This window comes from Podarcis melisellensis, assembly GCF_964234715.1.
Source record: "Podarcis melisellensis genome assembly, chromosome: 14".
NCBI classification, from domain to species: domain Eukaryota; kingdom Metazoa; phylum Chordata; class Lepidosauria; order Squamata; family Lacertidae; genus Podarcis; species Podarcis melisellensis.
The window spans coordinates 46,683,969-46,705,726 of NC_138546.1; the positions used below are offsets into that span (position 1 = coordinate 46,683,969).

At 45.7% G+C, this 21,758-nt stretch overlaps 1 protein-coding gene across 2 annotated transcripts in view; it reads right to left on the reverse strand.

Annotated features, from left to right (window-relative positions):
- PRTG (protogenin) overlaps positions 1–21,758 on the reverse strand; it is an 86,670-nt gene that overhangs the window by 34,944 nt on the left and 29,968 nt on the right. For both annotated transcript variants that reach the window (XM_081887613.1, XM_081887612.1), the window contains exons 3-11: positions 13,674–13,818; positions 13,255–13,388; positions 12,883–13,020; positions 10,831–10,989; positions 10,052–10,211; positions 9,277–9,524; positions 5,803–5,967; positions 4,819–5,124; positions 4,186–4,374 (exon numbers count right to left, since the gene is read on the reverse strand). In XM_081887613.1, coding sequence (XP_081743739.1) covers positions 4,186–4,374; positions 4,819–5,124; positions 5,803–5,967; positions 9,277–9,524; positions 10,052–10,211; positions 10,831–10,989; positions 12,883–13,020; positions 13,255–13,388; positions 13,674–13,818 — 1,644 coding nt within the window. The remainder of the gene's footprint in view (positions 1–4,185; positions 4,375–4,818; positions 5,125–5,802; positions 5,968–9,276; positions 9,525–10,051; positions 10,212–10,830; positions 10,990–12,882; positions 13,021–13,254; positions 13,389–13,673; positions 13,819–21,758) is intronic.

The window sequence follows — 21,758 nt, forward strand, 5'->3', positions numbered from 1 at the left end:
TGTTTGGTTTGGTTTCCACACTTTGCTGCACACCAGAGATCCTTCCAAACAAACAAACAAACAAACACCCACAGGAAGCCAAGAAATATCTGGAGAATATTACAGAAACAAAAGCTGGAGGAAGACATGTGCCAAGTGCCACAACAGGGGAGTTTCTCTGCAAAGTGTGGAGCGAGAAGGACTAAAATTAGGGGCAAAAATGCAAGGCATGCTCCACAGAGTCAGCTCCTGCAGGAAAGCCAAGTGGCAACAGGGACGGAATTTTACACTGGAGTAGGAAGCAGGGGTGTATATGTGTGTGCATATCCTGCAGAAAAATAAATGTGTGTGGGGAAGGGGAAAGTTGTGACATAAATGTCATAAGTGTGCCATTATATTTATTTGGAGAAGAGCAGCCCAGAACATGGCTGCTGTGTTTATTAGTCCCACTGACACAGGGGGTGGAGTGCAAAAGAGAAAGCATGCCGAAAAATTCTGTTAAAAAATAAACAGTGGGCACAAAGGAGAGACTCAAACACCCAGAGACAAGATCTGGTCTGACAGCATGTGGTGGAGGTGAGGGGGAGAAAATGTCACAGAGGGCAGCAACAAAGAACCCAGAGATTCCTAATTCTACCACACGAGTAACTGGGAATGCTGCCAGAGCAGACAGTCTGATAGTAGCATCTTAATTGCAGTCCTCGCACCAGTTAATCCAGATTTAAGGCCACACTAATTTTGCTGAAGTTGCTCCACATGCATGCAGGCAGATGATGATGATGATGATTATTAATAATTAATTATTATTTGTACCCCGCCCATCTGGTTGGGTTTCCCCAGCCACTCTGGGCAGCTTCCAACAAAGACCCCAAATACACTAAAATGTCACACATTAAAAACTTCCCTGAACAGGGCTGCCTTCAGATGTCTTCTGAATGTCAGGTAGTTGTTTTTCTCTTTGACATCTGATGGGAGGGTGTTCCACAGGGCAGGCGCCACTACCAAGAAGGCCCTCTGCCTGGTTCCCTGTAGCTTTGCTTCTCGCAATGAGGGAACTGCAGCGTCCAGCCAGCATGATGGGGGTGGACACGCTCCTTCAGGTATACTGGGCCGGGGCCGTTTAGGGCTTTAAAGGTCAACACCAACACTTTGAATCGTGCTCGGAAATGTACTGTGAGCCAATGTAGGTCTTTCAAGACCGGTTTTATGTGGTCTCGGCGGCCGCCCCCAGTCACCAGTCCTGCTGCCGCATTCTGGATTAGTTGTAGTTTTCAGGTCACCTTCACCTTCCGGGTATACTTGAGTATACCTGCCTGCCACTTGGGAACATTGCTTCATGAGCCTGAGGACTGTCCACAAAGGTTTCTGTCCTAATAATCCTACTAGGCCTTTATGTTCCTTTCTGGTGCTTGCTGCTACAGACCAACAAGGCTGCCCCTCTGCAAGCTGTTTAGTTTAGGAAGTACAATCTTAAAATGACATCACTGGTTCTGTTGTGACATCATCTGGATTCCAAGGTGCAGCTACATGACAGCATAAAGTGCAACCCCAAATATTAATTCTTCCCTTAACAGGATGCCATCAAAACAAAAATGGATCTAGGAACTAGTGGCATATGGTTGTGTAATTTAACAACCACAATCAGGCTCTTTGGGAAGCTGAGCTGGAGAGAGGGAGCACCACCGGTGGACAAAGTTTTCCAGCAGTGACACCATTTCTGAAGCACGCTAGGTGACCAGCACGCATGCATGTCGGGAGAGACTTCACGGTATCGGAGCAGGCACTTCATAGCCAATGTGACAACACAACTACGCTGGCTCAAGTTGCATTTTGCATGAGAGGGCATTTGCTAAGAGGCCGCAACTGCAGTGACAACATTTATCCTTAAATGATTATCCCAGCCCGTTTTACGAGGACGCTTCACCCGTGCCATTTCACTGATCATTGATTCTAAAAAACCCGGTTTATTTTGCAGCCTTCTGTGCAACACCTGAGCCAAATCAGCAAGGCTCTGAAATGCTCTGCAATAAGTCTGTATCTGCATGCTTTCAGCGGGATACACTGTCCAAAGACAGATCAATGACATCTTAAAAGAAGAGGCATCCTTTCTTTGACTGAGCCACTGCTGATCCTTTTGTTTTCTGGTCTGTGCTCAGTGGCCCCCATCCTGCTGCCAGAAGCAGGATCTTGAAAGGACCACATATGGACCCTGACCCACTGAGAAGACTTGGCAGTTGCTCTGTCTAAAAAAATCTCTCTTTCTTCTGGAGTAATAACACATGAGGAAGGGGGTGAATCTGAGTGTGGTAAAGAGGCCAGTTGACCTGGCTGCGGTGATGATTTAATTCTGACAATTCAGTCAATCATCTAGTCTCATCCCAGCCCCAAGGCGGGGAGGGAATCCCATTCTGGCACCTTAAAAACAGGGAGTTCCTTAGTGCTCTTTTTCTCCTTTCTACTCCAAGTTATCACACTAGACCCAGCTAGTTATTTAGATTTCAGTCAAAACAGTTTTAAAGATACAGGAACATAGAAGACATAACATCCAGACAGAAGATTTCCTTTTCACTGTCCAGAACTTCCAACCACTCTTCTTTATTGGATGGCTCCAGGTTCGAGAATGTTGGAAGATAGAGAAAAACTTTTATTTAGATTCCTTTCCTAATCAACCTAGGTAGGGGATAAATTTATGTGCTTAGTGATAAGCCACAATGATCCCAAATATGGAATTTGCCCTTTTCACAGCTGCTGCAAAATGGGTCAACATTTTCATTGAGCTATACACTGTGACCCCAAGACCTCTTTGCTGCTCAGTCACTGCCAGTTCAGACCCCATGAACATGTATGTGAAGTTTTACCTCCAAGATGTATCAATTCACAATTGCTTGCACTGGATCACATTTGCTATCTTAATGAGTAAGAGAGTCACCCGCCCAGTTCAGAAAGATCCTTTTGGAACGCCTTGCAATCCCCTTTCATTTTTATCACCCTAAACAAGTTGGCATCATCAGCACGATTAGCAAAAATATTGCTAAACCATTAATTAATAAGATAAAAAGTGCTTGTCCCAATAACAATCTTTGGAGAACCCCACATTCTATATCCCTTCATCAGGAGAACTGTCCATTTGTTCCTTCTGTCTGCTTCCTGTTTCTTAGCCAATTCCTGATCCACAAGAGGACTCAGGAATCCCTGGTGTGCTACTTTGTCAAGAGTTTTTGGGAACTCCAAGTATACAGTGTCTACCAGATCATGCCTTCATCATCACCACCACTTATTAAATTTTGAACATTGTCTTGATGGAATAACTGCATCATAAGGAACGATATATAAATCAAGTAATAAATACAAAAAAATCAGGGTAAAAATATTTCTCTGTGGGTCTCCTACAATCCTAGGTAAATGTCAACGTTCAGGAACATATTTATTTATTTATTTATATCATTTTTATGCATAAACTATATTCAAAGTGGCTAATAAAACCATTAAAATAACCAGTTGCAGGAGAAAAGCCACAAATACTACCCATAATAGCAGAGGTATTTAGCTGAATCAACCTCAGGATAGGGAATTTTTAAGGAATAAAGCATAGCAACCCTCACAGATCAAAGGCCTTCCAATATAGGTGACTCTTAATTGTCCCTCTGTATGCAAGAAGATAAAACATATCCATTTTGAAGGAAATCAGCCCTGAGTGCTCACTGGAAGGACAGATCGTGAAGCTGAGGCTTCAATACTTTGGCCACCTCATGAGAAGAGAAGACTCCCTGGAAAAGACCCTGATGTTGGGAAAGATGGAGGGCACAAAGAGAAGGGGACAACAGAGGACGAGATGGTTGGACAGTGTTCTCAAAGCTACCAGCATGAGTTTGACCAAACTGCGGGAGGCAGTGGAAGACAGAAGTGCCTGGCGTGCTCAGGTCCAGGGGGTCACGAAGAGTCGGACACAACTAAACGACTAAACAACAACATGCAAGAAGAAGAAAACCAGCTTTTACATAACCTCTGAGCTGTCCCATATTTAAGCAATTCAATCCGGTCATTCCTTCTGAGGGGAGGCAAGTGACTCCACATGCATTTAAAGGGGAATCTCCCCATCATCACACGAGTGGCTCTAACAAAAAGCTTTGCCCCTCACTTCTACTGTGAAATGAGCGTGGCTTCTCCTTCAGAAATACAGAAGGCAGAAGCTGTGTGCAAACTCACCCAGGCCACTGATGGTGTGTGTCAAGTCACTGGCCTCTAGCAGGATAGGTCCGTTTTCTTGCTGGCCTTCTTCCTTGTAGTACAATTTGTAGCCCTGGATAGCTGCCGTGTCTTCCAAATCTTTTTGCCAGCTGACCGTGATCGTTGTGCAGTTCAGGGGCTCCAGACGCAGCTCAGGAGATTTTGGTGCTAGGAAAAGAAGGGGAGTTGTTTTTCACATTGGAGGAACAAGCAGAAAACAAGGAAGCTGCCTTATCTTGAGTCAGACCATTAACCCACCTAGATCAGCCTAGAAATGCCAGGGAGTTTCTCCCACACACCATCACTGAGCCATGGCTCTTCCCTTCCTGTAAAACCCCTGGGAGGTCCAGTGCATCACACCCACGGCTACACAGCCTACAGAGCCAGTGCAAAGTCTGTGCAAAACTAATGCCCCATATCATAAAATGCAGGTGAAAAGAGTTCATGAAGCAGCAAATATAAACTTCAGTTGAGCCACAGGGCTGCAAGGACAACACTTCAAAGGAAAGGACACCAGGGGCAATTCAGGTTAGCTTGCTAGAGATGTTCTGCAGTGACTTCAGTTGAAAGGTCCATTATTTGGGCATATATTGAATTGAAAAGATGACACACCTTTGACACTCGTGGCTTTCGGTGTGTGATGAGAAGTCCACAGGGAGGCCTCTCCCCAGCCAATCCGAGTTGCTGCAGAGATACGAACCAAATAGATGCTGTCGGGCTTCAGGCCCCCTAAAAGGTGTTCGTAGGTCGTGCCTGGGAGCTCCAGAACCTGGACGGTGCTCTCGGTGCTGAGTCGAAATGACAAGCGGAACGAGACGACCTGGCCTCGCCGGTACTTGGCTGGAATCGGCAGCCAGGAGATGAGAATATCAGTGGGGCTTTGGCTTGTCAAGCTGATCTCAGGAGCCCTCAGAGGGACTAAGAGGAGGAGAAGCAGAAAGAAGAATAGTTTTCCCAACTGATATAACAGGATTAAGTCTCTCGTTCTCTCTCTCTCAACACACACACACTTTAATTGTTTTTTAAACAATTAAATTAACAGTTGCTTTTTCTGTTTTTATCTGTTTAGCACCTTGAGTCCCTGTCAGATAAAAGGCTGGATATACCGTATTTTTCGCCCTATAGGACGCACTTTTTCCCCTCCAAAAATGAAGGGGAAATGTGTGTGCGTCCCATGGGGCAAATGCAGGCTTTCGGTGAAGCCTGGAGAGCGAGAGGGGTGGGTGCACACCGACCCCTCTCGTTCTCCAGGCTTCGCGGACCTCTCCGCAAGCAGCGGGAGCGCTCCCGCTGCTTGCGGAGAGTGGCCTGCATGCTGAAGCAAGCGTGCGCTGAGATCAGCGCGTCCAGGCTTCGCGGACCTCTCCACAAGCAGTGGGAGCCAGCACTGGGCTCCCACGGCTTGCAGAGAGCTGCCTGTTTGGGGGCTGGGGTCGGGGGAAGCTCGGGCGGGCCTCCCCCGCCCCAGCCCCGCGCCTGGGGGGGAAATAATTTTTTCCCTTTATTTCCCCCCAAAAAAACTAGGTGCGCCTTATGGGACGGTGCGTCCTATAGGGTGAAAAATACGGTAAGTATTATTTTTTAAAAAGCACTTACTGTCTTCCAGGGTGTGTTGTGTCACATGGTCAGACATTTGGCTGGCTCCCATCGGCATGTAGGCCACGATGTAAAAGGTGTAGTTGCTGGCAGGCTCCAAGTCGTCAATAATATAATGTGTTGTGTCGTTTCCAATAACAACTTGATATTCTTCATTATTTAAACCTGGAATGCAGAAAGAATTTACAGAAACAAATGCACCAGAAACCTCTCTACAGGATTATATGTTTCTAAGGCTGCGATCTTATCAACATTTGCCTGGTAAATCGCCCTAAGCCAGGCAAGAATAAATCAAGGAGATTTCCTTGTATGTAATGAGGCTTAGGATTGAACTACAAGGTGCCATTCTTACTTGGAAGTAAGTCCAACCACTAAAAACGGGGCATTTCTGAGAAAAATATTTGGACTGGGTCAGAATAGGGTTTCTTTTGTAGTCTGAGTGAAAGCAGTTTCATGCTACCAAACTGTGCCTTGCTACAGAACATGGGGCTTTGGGATGTGCTGAACAGAAGGCTCTCTGCGGAAGTGCTGATTCAGCTCAAAAACTCCATTCAGAAAACTAAACCACAACAAACTGTGAAGAGAAAGCAGGAAGGCACAAGAGGGGAGCCATCACAGCCTCTGGATCCCCTGCTTTATGGCCCCTCTCATTTTGGACCCTGGGGGTGGTGAGTGCTCTGCTGTGGCTGCTTAAAAACACCAACCAAATCAAAGCGAAGATGCTCTGGACCCCTGGCTCCCCATTTTAACTCAAATGATCCTGTTAATAGATTTGTTCTGTTTGATGCACACAGGACTGTGTACCTGTTTTAGTTCGGGGGCAGAGAACAAGGATTAGTTTAAAACATGCTTTTCCTCCTTAATGAGTGCAGCAATTTACATCCAAACGTGCCCCATAAATGCATGGTAGGCTTGGTGGGGCTTTGTCCTGCTTCATTCCTATAGAGCAAAGCTCTAAAGCAGAAAGCAGCTGGTGGCGGCAGCCAGAGGCCCTTCCTTAATGCACAATTCATGCCAAATTGCTTGTCAACTTTGTGGGAAAAAACAAAAACCCACAAACTTCGCTCCTTGAAGCAGTTTAAGCCTCCCCTCCTAAGAAGAGAACCTCTCTACAAACTGAACAACAAAAATTCCACCAGTCGGTTTTCCCACCGTTTTGAGTTAACTTGATAGCATTTTAATTAGGCAAGATTATGAGCATCTCACAACACCCTAATTAATGGCTGGTTAATTAGGAACTGCATGGCACGATTTCTGACCTGCTACACAGGATCCCTGAACCCAAACTGAAAGGACTCCTTCTTGTCTTGAATAGCTGGGAAGACTCCATGGGGAGGAAAGAGGCCCCCGCCTAGAAGAGGCAGCAGAGAAGACAAGGCAGGCGCCCCCTCCCTCCCACCCAATCAGCCATTCCTTTGTTCCTTTTCTTAATCGCTAACAAGGAATTAACACGCTCCCTCATCAAGTTCCCATTCTCCCTAGTACCACAAACATCTCCCCTGCCCCAATTTGAAATACTTTTTTCTTTTCTTTAAGTAGCTCTCAGCAGACACCTGTTTGTTTTCTCTCTCTGCTACCTCTGCTCCTAGCCCAATCTGTATTCAATGCTAACTTTTATTATTCGGCCTGTGAGGCAGGTGGGGGGAAATATGACCAGATTTTTGGAGCATATTTTAGAAATGCTGCATTTCTTTACAGTGAATGGAGCAATATCGGGCTTGTGTGAAAAGTGCAGCGCTTTGTCAACAGGAAGTGGAAGAAACTTCTCGGCTTTCCCTCCATGGACAGTGCAGTTACAAACAAGGACGTCAGAAGAGCTAAGCTGATCTTGGATCAGACTCCAGCAACTGGGACTCAGAGGCACATTGCATCTGACCCCAGAGGTGGCATGTAGACCTACCCACCTCATTTTTTGCATGGGGGAAGATTGTGCTGGAGCATCAAGGTACATATTTTTTCAGCCACTCCCTTGTTCGGTACCTTTATAAGGAGGGGTTGTTGTCTGAGAATTTCCCCTTGCTCCTGCTCGCTGATTTATTTTGGGGGGTTGGCTGGGACTGCCCTGTCTTTATGGAGCGTGATAGTTGTATTTGGCTTTTAGGGGGCTGTTTTAAGATGGCAGGAGTTTGCTGTCTTACATTTTTGCATGCTGCATTTTATTGCTTGAATTTTGTCTTTGTGTTAACCATTGTGAGCTGCGGAGTTTTTTTCAGTGGAAAAGGCAGCATAGGGGTGAATGCTAGCTAACTACTTCAAACAAGAGCCTGTGAGACCAGATACACCTCTGGCAATTCAAGAGTTCCCAGAAAGTTCCCAGAGTGCTTCAGGACAGGCTAAGGATGCTGTTGCTACAGCAGCTGAACCAGGGACTATCCACTTTGTGCGGCAGACAAGGCCAATTAACCAGGGGAAAACAACAGCCAAGTCTTGCTTTTAACCAGCCCATCAGTTATCAAACAGTTAACGTATTGTACCCATATAATTTCCAGAAACCTTCAGTATTTATTCTGGCGAGACAGAAGCTGGTCTATAAAAGTAGAAGTAGAATCCTTTACACTTCCACCTACCAGACCAGGCTCCTATGGGGAGATGGGCCTCCTCAAGTAACCCCAGGCAATTTAAAAGGTTGAAACTGGCACATAAACCATGTCTAGAAGCCAACAGACAACTCCAGATCTCGTAAGACTGGAGTTCTTCAACAGTCATGGCCATCTATTCCCTGCTAAAAAGTGGAATTCTGCCTCCATGGCAGAAGCCTCTAAATAGTCTTAAATGGCAGCCCCACATACAGCATGTTGAAGTAATCTAGCTTGGAGGGTATAGCAGGAAGGGTGACAACTACCATATCGTTCCTCCATTGGTCAATCTGAATGCAAGCAACTGAGTCTGGGGCAGATATTGAAGTGCCATTATAGACATACATGCATCCAAACACAGTCTGGGGCCCAAAAACCCCACACAGGATATAAACCTGATTCATCAGTGGAAGAGTAATGACACATCAATTAAAGCTGGCTTTCAAAAGATACTGGAAGTATAAAATGCCACATGCTATTTGATCTCCTTAAAACAGGCCCAGCGACTTCTCCATACATTCATTTCAAGGGAACCACAAGCCAGATATTGTATTACTAGTACCTAAAACCCCACAGATTAGGCAGCACATTACAATTCTTCATATGATTTATCCCAGTGGTGTCAGGTTAATATTTAGAGAGCAAAAGGTAAATAAAAGGAAATGCTGCAGAAGTCTATGGAGGAAGTTGCATGAGCCAGAGGAGAAATATTCCAAGAGGGCTCTCTGCACCTTTCCAGTCAGGGAGGATGCTGGTCCTCAAGACTGCAGCAGATTCATTAGCCCTTGCCCTCAAAAAGGCCCAGAACCATCCATTCTATAGGGAAGGCTCTTGTACCCAAAATATGGAGGAGCCAAGCAGCAGCTCAGGGTGCTCATCAGACAGATACCATACTTACCTTCTGCCTTCATGTAGTGCACTGAGTAAGCGATGACTTTGTCTGAATTGTAAAGTGGCCTCTCCCAGGCCAGAAGGATGGCTGAACTTGACATAGTTTCTGCGTGGACATTGCAAGGGGCACTGGGCCGGTCTTCGGACAGAACTACCGTCAATCGTGCCCTGGACAGGATGGAGCCCTGGCTGTTCTCGGCCATGCACTGGTAGATGGCGTCATCTTCAGGGATGATCTGGTTGATCACCAGTTTGCTAGACAGACAGACAGACAGACAGACAACAAGAGCCCAGGGAAAAATTAAAAAGAAGCAAGAGCAGACTGTCCACCAACTCAGCTTCATATATTTGCACCGTTGGTTTTACATTTACAGATTTATTTTTATTTATTTTTTTAAAGTGATTGGATGTACCATGTACAAAACAAACAAATATTAAAACCAGTGGTTGGACATTTCTCGTGGTGACAAGGGTGTGACAGACATAAGTTTGTTATTTAGTACCATTGCTAGGGATTTATTCTGCTCACTCCTATTAAAAAGGCACATAAAATAATGGAAAGAACATGATTGGAATTATTCAAAATTAAAAAACAACCAACTGCAAAGATGCTCCAATCCACATGCCACACTGGAATGAACACACTGCCACGCCATCCATGGGTCAGACCTGCCAATTCTTCACTGTCATACCGCCAAATCCACCTCCCTGCCTTGGGAGGAGCACCTCTACCCGCAGGTCCTCAATAGCTCCAGAGTCATTGGGCAGATGGCCGTTCTCACCTGTTGTACATTTTGATTCTGCCGTTGGAATGGATCTTCCTCCCGTTCTTCAGCCAGGACATCTTGGGCGCTGGGATGCCTTCTGCCTGGCAGGCAAAACGAGCTGTGCCAGCTCGAGGCCTCGTCAAGCTTTCTGGCCACTCCACAAACGAAGGGGGAGCTGAGGGATTATGAAGCAAAAGTTGAAACCAAAATCTTCTCAGGCAAGATCCCAGAATTTGTTAAACCTCCCCCTTTCCTCTAGAGTCTTTCCAAATGCAGAGCACCTGCGGGCAGAGCTACAAGGCACCTTTGTCCAGAGTGGCTTTCTTGTGGGAAGAGGGAGGAACAGGAAGCAGTTGCAAAGTAGGAGCCATTTTTAATAAGATGCTATTTGGCTATTTTACAGGTGTTCCATACCCTACTTCATCACCCACCACTTCCAAGCCTCTGGGTTAGGACAGGCATGAAATTTAAGATCAAGTGGCACATGAGTGGATCTCTGCTTCTGTGCCAATATAAAATGCCTCCTGTAGAGCATTTCTACAGAGCCTCCTCATCTGGTTTATTTTCACAGTTCAGCCCCCCCAGTCTAAGCAACAAGACCCTTCACTCAACAGGAAGGCTTTGTTCCAGAGTAACACAGCATGCTTGTGCTGCCTGGGACTGGTGGGAATTGTAGTTAAAAACACCAGAGTAGACCAGGTTCTCAAAGCCTGATGTTGCATGAGCAACGCCATTTCTTCAGTGGCTAAATCTGCTTCACTCCCAACCCTGAGAGGCTTTCAAAGTCAGCTCACCTAGCACAACAAGTGTTGCCATCGCAGTGGTGAAGTTGCGCGTGCCAGGAATTGTAGCACGGCAGATGTAAACTCCAGAGTGCTGTACTTTCACATCCGAGATCATGAGATTCCCATTCCCAAGCACACGAGTGTTGAAAACGTCAATGGATTTATGGTCTGTTTGGGGAGAACAAGCCAGCAATGAAGATGTTATTTGGTGGTGGATAAACCAATTCCACCTTCTGGAGTCCCCCTTCATTGCCCAGGTTCTCTTTGTGATGGCTCAACACCAGTCTACCCTTTAGCAAAGAATCCAATCCGGGGGTGGCTAAACTGTAGACTTTCCATCAGCCCACATGGCCAATGGTTAGGGGTGATGGAACCTGCAGTCCCACAACATCTGAGAGGACCACAGGTGAGCCACCTCCAGTCTAATTCATTCTAGAATTTGTGTGATGGACATCCAGCTAGTTAGAATTGGGTGAAAGCATCCTAACCTGATCCCAAACACTTGCATAGGCATAACCTCTTCAGTCCTGGAACAGTGCTGATGTTACCCTTGGCATCCCCATGCTTCCTGCTTCTTAAACACTTTCCAACCACTGTAGCGAAGCAGACCCCAACAGACAACATCCAGTTCCAGACATCACATTTGTGAAGCGGCAATGGCCACCAGATCCTTCTACACAAGACAAGTCTTGGCTGCAGTGCTGTTGCTCATCAGCTGCAATCCTGCTTCTTTTACATCATGCAAGCTTTGCATTGGCACAGCTGACTCTGTGGGGCCTGGGAAGCTTTAAGAGCAGGGCCACAGCTGCAGTTTGGGGGAAAGCTTCCATATGCTCCAAAGGGAGCTTTTCTTCTATGAAGACAGCAGGCGCAGAGGCCAGAACCGCACTGGCGTCACAGCAGTGGCAAAAGAATTAATCCCTATGCCACAGTCTTAGTCTGGATGATATTTGGCCTGCAACTGCAGAGGAAAAGGCATTCCACCTGAAATTAATGGAAGCTTCTTTCCCCAATTCGAACAGAAGAGACAGGGGGCCCATTCGGATGAGCAAGGAGCAAAGGAATCCTATCCACCATCCTAAGATCCTGACCCACAATAGCCTCTCCCAATATACACCTGCAGTTTGCATGGGGTGGGGTTTATATCTTACTGGAGTGAATGGGAGGTTTTACCTGATGCAAAGTGCAAGCATGGGCCTCCCAATCTGGACCAGGACCACAGGGGAAGAGGAAGGGGTTGGAAACGGATTGTGGGTGTAAGAGAATGAATGGATGAAGGAGGTGCATGTTTCTGTATGTAAATGGGTGGTTGTGTGCACATAAGAGAGATTGTGGATGAATGGAGCATGTGCTTGTAAGCATGTGAATGGTTGGAGGGGAGGGGCCATGTGGTGTGTGCGAGAAAAAATATGAATGGGGCATGTTGTGTGTGAGACAGAGAAGGGGTGTATGGAGGGAGGGGGTTCCGGCACCCCCACACCACTGGCATGTGACCCTCAACATAGGAAGCTGCCTTCTACCAAGTTAGGTCACTGGATCCATCTAGCCCAGGATTCTCAACCACAGACCTAGTGGTGCCTCTTCAGGGTTTCAGGCAGGGAGTCCCTCCCAGACTGACCTGGATGTGCCACCATTGAAGCCTTCTGCATGCAAAGCAGATGCTCTGCTATTGAGCTTAAGCCCTTCCTCATGCATGACCCCTGGAGGAATGCAGCTCCTTCTACCCCACTGCTTTAGAGGATGGAAAGTGGCTGTCAACTTTCCTACACTCTTTCCACTAGTCTGTGGAGAAACTCTTGCCTCCTATTAGGGAAGTCCTGGAGGATTCTCCTTCAGCACTTATCTCAGCATTCATTTGATCACTGCACTCCCAGCCCCCAACCTGCCCTCGTGGTTCTACAGCAATAGTGTGAAAACACACATTGGAAACAAGAGGAACCCCTGGACCATCTCTTTCTCTCCTTCTTTTTCCTCATCTGGCACAATGGTGGTGGAAATGAAAGAGGAGACCATCTTCAATTTGCCCAAAGTGAAGAGCCAAAGATTGGTTTCAGGACTCACCTAAACGGCTCCAGGAAACAATAGGCTTTGGATTCCCTGTGGCAATGCATTCAAAGATGACAGTTTGGTGGAGGGAAGTTGTGATGTTCTGAGGACCAGCTATGATGGATGGCTTGTGGAAAAGCTTAATGTTGGAGGCTTAAAAAAATAAGAAGCACAAGCAAGCAGAGAGTTAAATGGAAATGCACACCTGACATACACGCAGCGACCCACCAAACATGAATGTGGCACAGCAAGTCTTAGGATCAGGCCCCAAGTTATGAAGGAATAGACCCACAGTGAAAATCTGGGCAGTTGTCCCATGAGGGAAGTCAGTGCCTGCAGGTGATGCAATGGAGCAATGCTAGAGTCAACAAGATATTATCAGGATACCTGGGACAACCGTGAGCATCGCCTCCACACTTTTGCGCCGGCTGGCAACTGTTGTGGCGACACAGCGATAATTCCCAGCATCCTTCTGTTGAACGCCATAGATCTGCAGCACTCCCGTCGGCAATGCAGTTATTCTGAAAGGATTGTGGAAAGGGAGGGGAGAAGAGTTTCAGAATGAATCAAGAGAACCAGTATGATGAGCAGAGCAGGATGCTGAACTTGGCGCCAGGGAGACCAGAGTTTGGATCCCTGCTCAGCCATTAAGCTCACTGGGTGACAGCATGTTCTCTCAGCCTAACCTCAGTCCCCTAATAAAATGGGACAACCCCTACACACACTGCCGCCCTGAACGTCTTGCAAGAAAGGTAAGATGCAGATGTAATAAATAGGTTTAGTGCAAGAGAACCAAGTATCCGTACCTGTCCATGGCTATTGGCAAGGTTGTCCGATTCACCTCCCAGGTGATGATGGCAGGAGGGTTGGCAGAGATTTTGCATGCAAAGCGAGCCACACTCCCTTCATGCGCCTCCACTGGAAGTGGCTGAATTTCAAATGCAGACATAGCTAAAAGAGGGGAAGAAAAATGAAAGCTTGAGAATTAACACAGAAAGCAAGCAAAAAGCAAAATCCTATTAAGAAGAACACATTCTTTTCTTCTTTGAGAAAACAGCCTCTAAAGAGAGATCAATTTAAACAACAGATAAATGAACCAGTCTCACAAGGATATATCCTTGTAACTAAACTGAAACTCCATTAAGCATACACTTCATTTGCCAAATGCTGCTATAACGCATGAATATTTTTCTCAGGTCATATTGCAAACATTTCCCAGGGAATTGGCAAAACCCATTTTCGGCTGCACCAGGAACCAGTCAGAGATTAGGCACGGTGGCACTCTGCCACATAGATATATACACTCACATGAAGTCCCTATTGCAGCCAACACATGACTCTTTAAAGTGCTTTCTCTAGAGTAGCCTTCTCCAACCTGGTGCCCTCCAGCTGTTTTGGACTACAAAGCCCATCAACCCCAGCCAGGCTACTCTATAGAGGTTGCTTCAGGCAAACAAGAGCTACTGCAATGGCATCCTGCTACAATGGGTGGGTTACAGAAATCCTAGCCAATCAGTCATACAGGTTTTGGTCAATTAGGTAAAGGTAAAGGTACCCCTGACTGTTAGGTCCAGTCCCGCACGACTCTGGGGTTGCGTGTTAATCTCGCTCTATAGGCCAAGGGAGCCGGCGTTGTCTGCAGACAGCTTCTGGGTCATGTGGCCAGCATGACTAAGCCGCTTCTGGCGAACCAGAGCAGCGCACGGAAACTCTGTTTACCTTCCTGCCAGAGTGGTACCTATTTATCTACTTGCACTTGATGTGCTTTCAAATTGCTAGGTAGGCAGGAGCAGGGACCGAGCAATGGGAGCTCACCCCGTCGTGAGGATTCAAACCACTGACCTTTTGATCGGCAAGCCCTAGGCTCTGTGGTTTAGACCACAGCGCCACCCGCATCCCTTTGGTCAATTAGCCAATCAATTAATGCATTACATTTGCATATGATTAAAAAGGAACCAAGTCAGTTCTGAAGCAGAACAATAAACAAATCACAGCACTTTGTTAACAGACGCTTCCTAAAAACCCCACATCACCCTCAGCTGGGATCTCCTGCAAAGCACCGGGAAGCAAGGGGCACAATCTACTGTGCAAATCACTACTTTTTTCTACTTTGTACTTTTCAAGATATTGGTTTGAATTTTTTTAAAAAAACAACCACCACCAGCAGGTACGGCAGGTACCCAGCCTGCCTAGCTTCCCAAACTTTATTTTTTGCATGCATTCTCTTTTTTTTTCAAGTGATGTTTTCTACAGATCAGTTTCATTTGTTGTGAGACTTTGATTTAAAGTCCAGCAGAAGATTTCTATAAAGTAGCTCCTCCCATGAGGCTTTTTTTTTTCCAAACCAGCAAATGTGGGCAGCTAAGGAAGACACAAAATGCTGGAGAGGTAGGTGAAACAAAGAAAAACACGCAAACACATCACCCCTGGCCACCTCATAAGGAAACCCCACACTCGCTGCAATTAGAAGAGAGGAAGATAGAGGCCTATTTTTTGAGGGAGGGGGGAGGGGAAATTCAAGAAACGAGTATAGGCTTCAGTTCATCACAAAACTGAGACACCTTTTAGCAGAGTACAGTGGTAGCTCGGGTTAAGAACTTAATGCGTTCTGGAGGTCCGTTCTTAACCTGAAACTGTTCTTAACCTGAGGTACCACTTTAGCTAATGGGGCCTCACGTGGCCACCACACTATTTTTTCTCATCCTGAAGCAAAGTTCTTAACCTGAGGTACTATTTCTGGGTTAGCAGAGTCTGTAACCTGAAGCATCTGTACCCTGAGGTACCACTGTATTTTTAAAAATGATGTAGTCAATTAAGAAGTTGCAGACCTAGTGCTGATGTTATTGAGAGGCACTGGACAGGTAAGCTGCAGGTGGGATTTATGGCTAAGAAACATTGGAGGTTAACCATTTGATGAATCAGATGAGGCCAAAATACGCCAGTGATTGAATGAGAGAAAGGTGCCTGCAATCAGATTTCAGGAAAAGAAAATCCAACTCACTTTTCTATGTAGAAAGCTGTACCTGGTAGCAGAGGAAGAGCCCCCCCCCCCCAAAGAAGCTGCCCTTTCTTCCTCTCCTGGGTTGCAAGGGCTACAGGACTACCTTATCTGCAACATTAAGCTGCAAATCTACAAGCCCTAAGACTGATAAGACACAGGCAATAAATGCAAGGTCACTCAGCATAGAAAACAAACATTAAGGACAGGGAAACAAAATGGTGCCTCAAAGCTCAGTTTATTGGAAGACAGAGTATACCAATCAGCCACTCATTTTCCCGCAGGGCCACTAGAGAGGGCAGTGATGGTCCAAATTCTGTTGCAGCATTTTACTTTTCTGCCACAGGCTACCAATGGAACAACACCGGTGTCATTCCCAGCCTCTGATCCCATCACCCGACTGCCAACCAGCTAAGCCTCTTGCCGCAGATGGCACCAAACCACTTTTGCCTCACCAGGCTGAGAACTAAGAGGGTTCCAAGTGGGCAGAATTTGACTCAAGGGGATTCAAAGTTGCTGACCAGTTTGGCACTCAGACTTAATTGCTGCAGAAATTGCTTTATACCGCTCTTGGTTTTATGGTATGCAATTTATCTTTAGTAAAAAGTGTTTGTGTCATTGCATCACATGCAATGTTTCCTGGCATGAAAACTACTGTGAAGCACTTATTGGCCAGCCCCATGGAAATGACTTTTCCTTATGGGTCGTCCCCCCCCCACCTTTATTGCAACCAAGGCTCAGAAAGGGACATCTAACGGTCCTTTGACTGGGAGAGTGGTTTGGGGGTTGGCACATGGTATGATTAACAGACAGTTGATTTAATTTCCTTGAGCAGGAGTTTCCCCTAAGCTTTCTTCAAGAGCCACTGCTTTTCAAATCAGGACTGAAAAACATGGGGCTTATCTCTGGGCAACACAGCTTGATTCTCAGTATACTGGGCTTTACAAACAAAAACACCAAAGGAATAAGGCCCTTCATATCTAAAACTACAAATGCAAATAAGTCTTTGGAGAATGGGGAGCAGATTACATTTGACTCCTTAAAAGGGAGGCACAAACTTGCAAGAATTCCAGAATCAAAGCACAGAGAGATAATATATTGTCTGCTACTTAATTTAGTAACAGACTAGATGTGTATAAACTTTGTGAGCTGTTTGCAATGCTACCCTACATGATTGTGGTGGCAGAGAGAGAGAGTTCTGTTTACCTGGCCATCTCCTGACTGTCTATACCAAGATCTTTGTTGTTGCTCTGGCTGTGGTTGTTACTAAAATTAGGTGGTATTACTATCTGCATATTTTGACTGTTCTTATTTATTGTTACTTAATGTTTTTAATGTATATCATGAGCCACTTTATGAGATTTTTAAATGAAAAAATTATGATGTAGCAACTGTGAATAAGGTGAATTCCATGTTAGAAATAATTATTAAATGAAAACAGCTAATATCACCTTGATTATTTTGGTGTGCCTGAATGCTAGAATGATGTTGGTTTAGAAATTAAGTAGTTTTCAGCTGTAATTATTAAGTAAAAAGAAAAGAAAGGTTGAAAATTAAATGAAAATTAAGGGTGAGGATTTGCTGAAATAATAATTAAAAGTGGAATACAAAAAGGGGAAGTATGAGGAGGTCTGGGAAGTAAGTTATAAGAAAATAAGGGAATGAAATTTTACTTGTTTTTAAACTGTTTTTAGTTTGGTATTTTTTTATATTTGATATGGTTTTTTTTGGTTTTTTTTGTTTTACTTTTTCTGTATAATTTTTGAAATGTTAATAAATATCTTTTTTTTAAAAAAAGATTTTTTGGTGTGCCTGCACTTGGAATACTGTGTACAATTTTGGTCATTTCACTCCCAAATAGATATTGTAGAGCTCAAAAAGGTTCAGAAAGAGGCAACCAAAACGACCAAGGAGATGGTGCAACTCCCCCACGAGGAAAGGTTTTTTTTTAGTTTTTTAGTTTTTTAAATATGTGAGTTACAGGAGACATGATGGAGGTATATAAGAATGTGAAGTGGGGCCATGCAGCGAAGCTGAATGTTGGGAGGTTCAGGACTAGCAAAATAAAGTGCTTTCTCACACAAGAGTATTAAAGCTATGGAACTGGCTTCCCAAACAGGCAGTGATGGCCAACTTGGGTGGCTCCAAAAGAGGATTAAGACAACCCCATGCATGGAAGAGGACAAGGTCTCAATGGCTACTAGCCATGATGGTTACGTTCCACCACCTCCACTGCCAGTTGTTGGGAGTCACAGGTGAGGAGAGTGTGGCTGTTGTGTTCAGGTCCTACTTTCAGGCTCCCCCTAATGCGCACCTGGTTGGCCCCTGTGAAAACAGTGTGTTGCAACAGGTGGGTATTGGCACTGGCAGAGGAACAGGGGTGCGGGAGGGAGCGCACGGCCCCTGGCGTCATGATCCCAGTGAGGTCCATTGCGGCTGCTCCCCACGGGCTGGGCATCACGCCCCTGAGGGCGCTGCGCCACACCCCCGGGACACATGCCCACCAGCCACGCCCACGCCTGCTCTCTGCCCCACCGCCCGCCGGAGCTTGAAGCTCTGCCACTGGGCATTGAAACATGTCGCAGAGTGCGTGCAGAGTAGACCACACAGATGGAAACACTGAAGAGATGCAAATATATATTTGCAAGGTTTAATAACAACTTCCCAAACACACATCTTACATAGTGTCTATAATTGTCACCCACCAGAGCAGAATAAGGTACATACTACACATTATATATCATTCACAAATGCTGACACAGCTAATTACAGTGACTTACCAGCACCTGCTACACAGCTGTAAAAACTAGGTCAGGATATGACCCTGGCTTTTAAAGCGGTACACATCCTGTGAAACAATAATGAACCCTAACATTTAAACAAACTATTCAACAGTGGGTCCCCCCTTTGGTCTGATCTTGCTGCGGCAGGGCTCTTCTTGGGTGGGTTGTTATGAGATCAATAGGCTCTGGGTTCTGGAACAGAGGCCAAACCAGGTTTTGAATAAGGACTAAGGTGCTAGTTAAGGACATGAGCTAAGCAGTCCTGCAACTGAAGCAAGTTGTCTCAGAAACATCTTGGAGCAATCAGCAGAGCTCTCTAGTCTGGGCAGGGAGTCAAGATAGAAGCCCCTCTACCCAAGCACCATCTGTCCAGTTAAAGTGCTGGTGCCCTTGTCTGTAGCGGCTGGTTTTTCAAGCTGTGGGGACTGCCTTGGAGAAAGCTACTCAGGGCTCTCCTGCCCTCCCAGGTGCCTGAGTCCAGCAGCAGAGGTGTCTCCTCCTCAGGGTTCAGGGGACAAGGTATTGGCTGTCAGGTGGTTAATGGTGGAAAGACTGGAGGAACAGGGTTGCTGGGGCACACATAGATGCTGCCCAAATATATCTGTCATTCTCCACAGCCTTCCCCCTCTCTCTTGTTCCTTATTTATTTTTTGTTTATAAGAAGAAATGTTCTCCCAAGAGTTTGCTTTATAGCAGCATCAATCAATCAGTGGTGCTACTGTAACATAAACACAGTGAGTGATAGTTGTTGCTATGGCGGAGCGTTAATATATTTTCCTTTCCCCCTCTTGAGTCCTGTCCACATCTGGGTTCATTCAGAAATAAAATACACGCCATGTTTTCAGACCAGTCCCTTGTGGGCAACTGCCTGGAAAAGGGAATCACCCAGACAACTCATGTTTTGGTTTAGGCAGCTCAGTGCTGCAGCACTTGAGAGGGCAGGGAGCTCATGAAATAGATGAAGTAGCTGCCAACAGCCTTGGCCCCACAATGGAAAAGGAATGATGCTTCAGCAACAAAAGTTTTGGGTTCAGTGTTTTTGTATCAATCGCGATCCATCTGTTTGATCATCCTTCCTCAACCTGGTGTCTCCCAGATGTTATTGCACTACCACTCCCATCAGTCTCAGCATCACACAGCCATCTTTGCTGGGGTTGGTGAGAGGGGTGGTCCCAAACATCTGGAGAGCAACACTAGGTTGGAGGTGGCTGCTTTTGATCTATTTAACAGCAGCAAGAATGTTGTTTGCCCAGAAATGTAAGGCTCAAATATCACCTCGGAGTATTGAGTGGCTAAGCAAGCTTTGGGAAATAGCTCCAATGCCAAAATTAACATATTATTTAAGATTTAAAACAAAACAAAACACGGTATGGACAAAATAGATTTCTGGAAGTCTTGTTTATTTGGTGTTGCCAAATAAATTGTCTCCCAAAAATTCATTGTGGTTTTCATGGTTCATATGCTCTTCTGTCAAAGAGTCATGTGAATATATTTGTTTTATTTTCTTTTAAAATTAATTCAAAGAATGTGGTGTGTTGGATCTTGAAAGGTTTAACAAGGCTACCATAAGGAAAAGCTTTATAATTAGGAAAAACTTTCTTGACAAAGATGTAAGGCACACTGTGGTTGACAGTACCTTAAAGTACTGTGTAAAAAAAGTTTGCTTATAAGCCACTTATCTGTCTATCTTTCATATCCTACGAATTGGGCAAAACTTTTAAAGTGACTCAATTTTAAGGTAGGTACATATAAAAACTGCAGGTGTCTGGCAGCGCCTTCAAGGAACTATTCTCTCTTCACTTTCACACCGGATGGGATGTATATATTCCCAGAATTTGTATGTTGTTTTTCAGTCACACAACTTGCACCGCCAAGACAGTCTAAAATCACAAGCAATAACACCATATAAATATATTATTAGAATATCATCTTCTAAGATGATACCTGCTGCAATATGCATCCACGTGCCATCTAAAAACCAAGTATGCTTTTTGTCTTTGCAGCTCTTGTTTCCATCTTATGAAGGATGCTAATGTTGTGCTTGGATCCTGACTGGCCATTGTGATGACAGGATGCTTGACTTGGTGGACCTTTGGCCTCATCCAACAGGATTCTTCTTGCATTCTTACGGAAACGCATGCAGATTTAAAATGGATTAAAACTAAGTTTCAACTAGCTAACTGTTTAAGATGTTTTGTTTTGTTTTCCACGCTAGCCAGGACTGCTGGGAGCTGCAGTTCAAAACATCTGGAAGCCACCAGGCTGGTGAAGACTAATTTAGCTAATCACATGGTGGGGAAGGAGCAATGCAAGTTAGTGAAGCCCTATTCTGCCACCCCCACCCCCCACGCTCTGGAAGCCACCCCTGATCAGCTTTTCTCACCCCTCCCCATCACAGCATCTGAGGTTCTCTGGACTTGTCCACTCATTTTCAATTCCCCTTGTACAAGGATGGGAGGCATCCCAGCCAACAAGCAGCGACATTTTAGGGGTGGTGGTGGTCCAGAGCTGTATTCAAAGACCAGGATTGCCCAATGCATATCAGCCAGAAACACTTTTCCCCTTGCGGAAAATGCTGTTGCATCTTCCAAGTGCCTCCTAAAGTCTCGGACTTCCGGGTCGGCGCCATCGCCGAATGGCGGGCTCCCTCCGAGCTCCGGAGGGAGCCTGCTCGGCAGGGGCTGGGTCCTACCGCACCGGCGATGCGGGGACCCTTAAAAACCACGGCCACGGAGGCCGTGGACATGGAGACTCGGCTGGCACCGTCAGCGCCCTCTCGATTCGTGAAGGAGCCTTTTTAAAGGCTACGGATCGGGTGCCGGGGAGGAGCGTGGTGCTTTGAGTCCTCTGCTATCCCTGCCGAGCGCAGCCGCATGCCATCCGGCGGAGAGCGCTGACTTCTTCTATTGAAAATTTGGACCCAAAAGAAGAACCCGTGAGTAATTGGAATATGGACTAAAAAGAGGGATAAATTTTTAGAATTTGGAGCGAACGGGGGAGGTGGAAAAAAGGAAGTCAGCCCCCCCCCCAAATTGTAGAAGAGCCAAAACAAATGACTGGATAACTAAGATCGAGAGGAACCTTATCTTGCCGAACTAGCAACTTCGCGA